Genomic DNA, 6,000 nt, shown 5'->3' with positions numbered 1-6,000 from the left:
TGCCTAGACTATTAAAACCTTCTAGTAACTGATAGGTAATTGCTCATTTGCTGACTGTAGTGGTGCACAGCAGACAGAAGCTGTGAGAGAAACCATCCTTCCTTGCTAATGTAACATGTAGAACTTGCTGCTACCACAACACTTAATGCTCACAGTACTGAGTCATCTTTAATGCAAACACACATTTTCTGCCTTGCTTCTATGTTTTCCATTACAATGCAACACGAAAACAGTGTACATTGCATTCCATCCCTGTGAGGTTTGCATAAGCAGTTCCAAGTTAGACTAAATATTGTATTGCTCTTATTACAATGGATAAATATTTCAAAGTTTAGGAATTAAATATTTTATTTTTCAGTATGCTCTCTGCCACTATTATGAACTTTTTACAGCTTCTTCATTCATGGGAAATCTTTAGGGTTTCCTTTTTTTAAATGTAAGACTATTATTTGTTTCCCCAAAAAGAGGCAGATCAGAGTTAACAAATAAGTTCAATAAATCACTTTATACTTGGTGGTAGTAAGAACAGTATGTTTTTTCATATAAAGAGACTTTTCTACAAGGCACATATCTTTTACATTAATAAAAGTTTGCTAACAAAAAAATAAATCAAGTAAACATTACATTTTTAAGTTCACAATTTTTCTCTTCATTTTTATAGTAGTTAGAATAGGTTTTCTTGGCATGTACCTCCTTATTTAACACAGGTATTTCTCACACTAAATTAAGACAACATATCCAAAGATGGGCATATCCTGAGCTGTTTGGCTGAAATTTCCCACAAAATAAGAAACCAAGAAGCTGTTTATACATTTGCTTTAAAAGAAGTAGACTAATTATGTTAACTGATTTATTAGTATATGAAGTTCTTTGTCCAATTATTAAAACTACAAAGAGACCAGGGAGCAATTTAAATGTCTAATGCACCTCAAAACCTCTTTCTTTAAGGTTAATTATAATTCCAAGCAAAGCTACTCTAGATAGGCCCCTTAGGTTTTATATGCAGGTTTAAATAAAATAATAACAATAACATTACCTCATTGGCCAGCTCCAGGAGCACTGGGGCTGCTCCATTTCTCCCCACTCCATTCAGGTACCTAGACAGACAAAGCCAAGTGGTAATGCAGTGACAAGAAAAGGCCAGCATAGACTTGTCAGCATCCCTTGTGTGTACACGTTTCTCCTGGGCAAATGCCACACTCAACTCTAGTTAAAGTATGCTACTGTCATAGGAAAGCATAGAAGGGAAAAGGAAAACAAAAACAACTTATCTCAAAACCACTGAAAACTTACTAACTGAAGTTGGGGGCGTGAGGTCTAAGCACGTTGGGCCCCCTTCCCTTCTGTGAAGATGGAAGTTATTTTTGAAAAGAACTAGCCCTATCACCTGGCTTTATACCATAACCACCTTAAGCAAAGGAAATAAGTTTATTCTTATGGTTTGAAAAAAGCATCCATTGGTTGACACCTTATTAAGAAACAAATGGAGCAGACTTGTCATCGGTGGGTCAGTGTCAGGCAGTACAAGCCATCATTTTATCTGCCCTGGATTTCAAGCATAACCTCCATCCCTCCTTCTACCCTAACCCAGCTATAAACAAAACAAAACAAAACAAAACAAAACAACAAAAAAACTCCCCAAATCCATCTCAGACATGGAAGCCAGAGTGATCTTTTCTTTAAGCAAAAATTTGAATAGGCCATTCTCCTCAAAACATTTCAGAGCCCCAAGTCAAATTTCAAGGTTCAATTATAACCACTTAATACCTCTTATAAACTTCTTTATAATCTGGTTCCCACCTACTGTCCTTGCCCAGTCTCATCTGTCATCACTGTTCTGCATTCCAACCTTCACCTGAAGAAATCATGATTTGGATTACATATAACTTTCTTCAATCCACCACAAGCCAGGAGTTAAGTTAGGTGTCCCAAGGTGCAATTGATGAACACCTTGTAAGTATCTCTCTGTCACTTAATACAGCAGCATATTTTATCTGCCTAATTACTTGTCCACCTCAAACCCATTTCCCAGGACAGGGTTGAAAGCCTGATGAGGGTAGAGGAATTGTATTTTATTCAACTAATTATGTCTAAAACAGTTCTGGCTTATAATAGCTGATTGTATTATACATATATTTTTTTCTTTAATAAATGACTGATTTAATAACTTTTAAAAGCCATACTGGACAAGAAAAATACATTCAATATGGATGTTTTCTCTATAATATGCTGTTTGAATGAATAAATTAACAATATCTGTTTTGATAGTAAAAATCAAAGTCAACAGATGAGGTCTTCCATGTAACTACCACAAGCAGATACTAAAATATATTCTTTCACAAGTATGTTTATGGAGATGTATGATTTTTCCTATAAACAAGTGGAGTAAATGTAAATTTACTCAAGGTAGGAAGTCTTAGGATCATTATAACTTCAAAGTAATTCTAACAAATTCATTTACCATGTATTGGGGACTTCCTTAAAAAAACTATTTAAGAATCTAATTGAGAAATAAGCACTCTCAGAAGAAAAGAAAAAAAAAAAAAAGGCAAGTATGGTTTAGAGAAAGGTCCCTGGGAACCAGCTTAGCTCAGAACCTCACATCAGCTCACAACATTTCCACTGTGCTGACAGGGCTGCTCCAGAAACAGCCAATCCATTTGGCCAAGTCTCACCAACTAATGCTGTGTTCAAATCCACCAAACATGCACGTTCATTAAGGGTTCAGGCTCTGGGTCAGATTAGCTAAGCCTATACTGATATTAGGGTATCTTTGCAGCTTCCTACTCAACATTCACTTATCCCACAATATTTCTGAGAGCTAACTTGTATTGGGCCTATTCCAGATTCTGAAGGAGCAGCAGAGAACAAAACTTCCATGGTTCTTGCCATCACAGAGGTGAGACTGCAGTGGAGAGACAAACAATGAAAACACAGAAATACCTACATAATATAATGACATATTCTATGATAAAATGGAAGCTTAGATGGGTGGGTGGGGAAGCCATCTCTAAGGAAGTGACACATGGGTCGAGGCCCGTAAGAAGGCAAGAGGGGAGCCATGGGAGGATGAACATTCCCAACAAGAGAACAATAAGCACAAATGTCAGGAATGTGTCCGGGGTGTCTGAGGACCAGGAAAGGCTCTACTGTGACCAGAGCAAAGCTTTGAAAGCTGGTTGGAAATAATGAAAAAGAATAGTTAGACCATAGACTGCTACCTATGCCAGAGAACTGTCGTTTGGACTCAAAACTCCATAGTTTCATGTAAATGTCGCATTAACCATTAACCAATGGTGTGTCTCTATTAAGTTTATAAAGAACAGGAGATGGTCAAACAATAACCCTCTATATCTACACAGAAACATGTTTGTACTTAATACAGTGGAAATTCCTAATTATGAGCTTGTTAAAAGCTGCTAGTTGTCAAGAAACAAGACCCCAGGGTATGGATGAAATCTGTCTGGGCTCTCTTAGCTGGTGAACAGTAAAGCTCTGAAATGGAACCCCAACTCCCAAGGTCGAATGAGGAGCCTTCAAACGCTGAAAAGGGTAGACCTTCTTCTAAACATATTTATTCTCCAATTTGTTTCTTAACTATATTCTGTAACACTTCAGAAGTGCTGGGGAAAACAAATTAAATGAAAATTAATTTAAAGTTGTAAGTTTTCCTTTCTAGGAACTTTAACTATCTTCTATACCAAGTGATGCATCAGTTTTATTCCAATTTTTAGATAGGCAATCAAAGGAGCATACTAATTACAGAAAACATTCAGTAAGACACGATCATAAATTCCTAATGCTACCCTTCTCTGCATTCTCAAAACACCTTGTACAAACTTGCAGTGTAGACTTTCCATACATTTACAATGGCTTGTTTCTCTCTCCAATTGGCCTGGAAGCTCCTTGGGAGAGGACTACACAAATGAATGCTGAACCCACATCCAACAGATCCTCAGCAAAGATCTGAATTACAACTGATATATAAAGATGTGATAATGGATACTACATTAAGGTGACCAGGGCCATCTTCCCAATACCTATTTGTATATTAAAACATGTATATATAAAAAGAAGTTATATGCCATCCTCTAAGCCTTGCTATAGGAGGACTAAGAAATGTTATCTTGTGGGTGAAACCATCCTTAAAAAATCTTCATGGAAAGTCTGTTTTATGTTTTTTTGAGTGTGAAAGATTTATTAGCATCTAAGACTATGCAACAGTCTGGTTGGACCTAAATAAATTTTACCAGGTATGTTTCCTGTTTGGAAATAAAATGCCATTAATAAAGGGGGAAAGAAAAGAGTTGTTCTCAAAATAAACACCAAAGTGTATCTGTACAACATGAAGAAGTGAGGAAATTTCCTCAATAATTCAAAAGCTTGAGAAAACATTTTCAGCTGATATTGGGATACTTTGAACTTTCAGTTAACCACATGGAATCATACTGTGGACTGTATGGTTTATAAATACAGACTTCAAATTCTGAATTGAGATCATCTCAACAATATCAAGAATGCAGGGACGCAGGAATTCCCTGACAGTGTTAGGGAGAAACCATCACACCCTTTCTAGACAGTGATTTGGCAACATATAATAAAATCTTTAAATGCTCATTATTTGCACCAGTAATTATATACACAGAAATCTTAAAAAAACTAATCCAATATGCAAATACTTATGTACCAAACTGTTTATCACAGTATTATTTTTATATTACAACATTGGAAACATACATGTTCAACAGAGTTATAATTCAGTGAGGTACTTTCATATGATGAAATAATGCAATCAATAAAATGTTTATAAAAAGCTTTCTACAAAATGATATTATGTCATACACATTTTTCCAAGTATAAAATTCAGGATTCAAAATGGTATATATAGTATGACCTCATCTATATAAAAATGGATTGACAAAGAACTAGAATGAAAATACAACAGTGGTTATCTCTGGTTGCCACAATTACGGGTGCTCATTCATTCCTTTCTATACCATCACAAGTGTGCTTAATTTCTACAATATACAAGTATTACTTTTATAAAAGAATGGCACAGTGTATAATTGAAGAAAGTATTAATACTGTCAAACTGCTTAAATATATTTTGATGTAATGCAATTTGCTTTTATTATTATCAGCTGGAAAAGAAAACTCTCTTAAGGCCAATTTACCTTAGAGAATACAGGGACATTAAACCAGCACGTTTACAAGAGGCTGTGTGGTCAATCCATCTGCAAGGTAACAATGTAACCCATCTCCAGGCACAGAGTGCAGGGCAGAAAGCCAGGGAGTAGAATGGTCAAGTGAGAAACTGGTGAGACTTGCTTTCCTATTAGTCTGTCCATTACAACAGCCTAACTTCACATTTTTGCTTCAAAATGTTGTGAATCCTTGAAACAATTTAGATTCTCACATTTAAATAAATGTATAAGTATATATAAATACATGTGTATATATTTCTGTATTCTCATTATTGCTCACCCGAATGCTTATCAAAAAGTAATCAAATTTACAGGAAAAAATTTTATTTTGGCTTGACCCGCTCAGATAATCCAATATAGTATGTTTATACCTCAGTAATTAAGTATATTTTTAAATGAAACTAAATTTTAAAAAGCAACACTGAGAGGTCACAGAAACCATCTAATTAAAATAGCCTTTAAGCAACAGTGAAAATGACAGTCAGGAGGTAGCTCCATGGCCCGTAAGTAGATCTCCAAATTTCTAGGAAAGGCTCTATTTTCCACTGCTTATGTTACCAAGGTTTTAAAGACTGGACATAGAACCAAACTTTTATATGATGGCCTAACACGATCATTTTTACAATCAAAAATGTACTTTTTGACATATAAGTAATTTTTCAGTCTTTCCTTGGAGAGGATTCTGGATTCCAAAGCTATTGTGGACTTCATAACACTTTGTGAGCCATTCTTCATTTTTCATGAATGATTTAGGTATAACTTTCATTCAAATGTTAATGTCACTGAGGAGGACTGT

The 6,000-nt window shown here is 35.3% G+C and overlaps 1 protein-coding gene across 6 annotated transcripts in view; it reads right to left on the bottom strand.

The window, feature by feature from the left end:
• The window catches only part of LOC111160535 (chromosome unknown C15orf41 homolog), a 236,973-nt gene that overhangs the window by 178,675 nt on the left and 52,298 nt on the right, over positions 1-6,000 (bottom strand). For 5 of the 6 annotated variants that reach the window (XM_022523708.1, XM_022523724.1, XM_022523716.1 and 2 more), the window contains one exon: positions 1,037-1,097. The exons of the other annotated variant lie outside the window; for it this stretch is intronic. In XM_022523708.1, coding sequence (XP_022379416.1) covers positions 1,037-1,097 — 61 coding nt within the window. The remainder of the gene's footprint in view (positions 1-1,036; positions 1,098-6,000) is intronic. 6 annotated transcript variants of the gene reach the window in all.

This window comes from Enhydra lutris, unplaced genomic scaffold (assembly GCF_002288905.1).
Source record: "Enhydra lutris kenyoni isolate GAN:26980312 unplaced genomic scaffold, ASM228890v2 scaffoldscaffold4, whole genome shotgun sequence".
Classification (NCBI taxonomy): domain Eukaryota; kingdom Metazoa; phylum Chordata; class Mammalia; order Carnivora; family Mustelidae; genus Enhydra; species Enhydra lutris.
The sequence above is the reverse complement of the archived record's forward strand: the minus strand, read 5'-3'. Positions and strand labels throughout refer to the sequence as shown.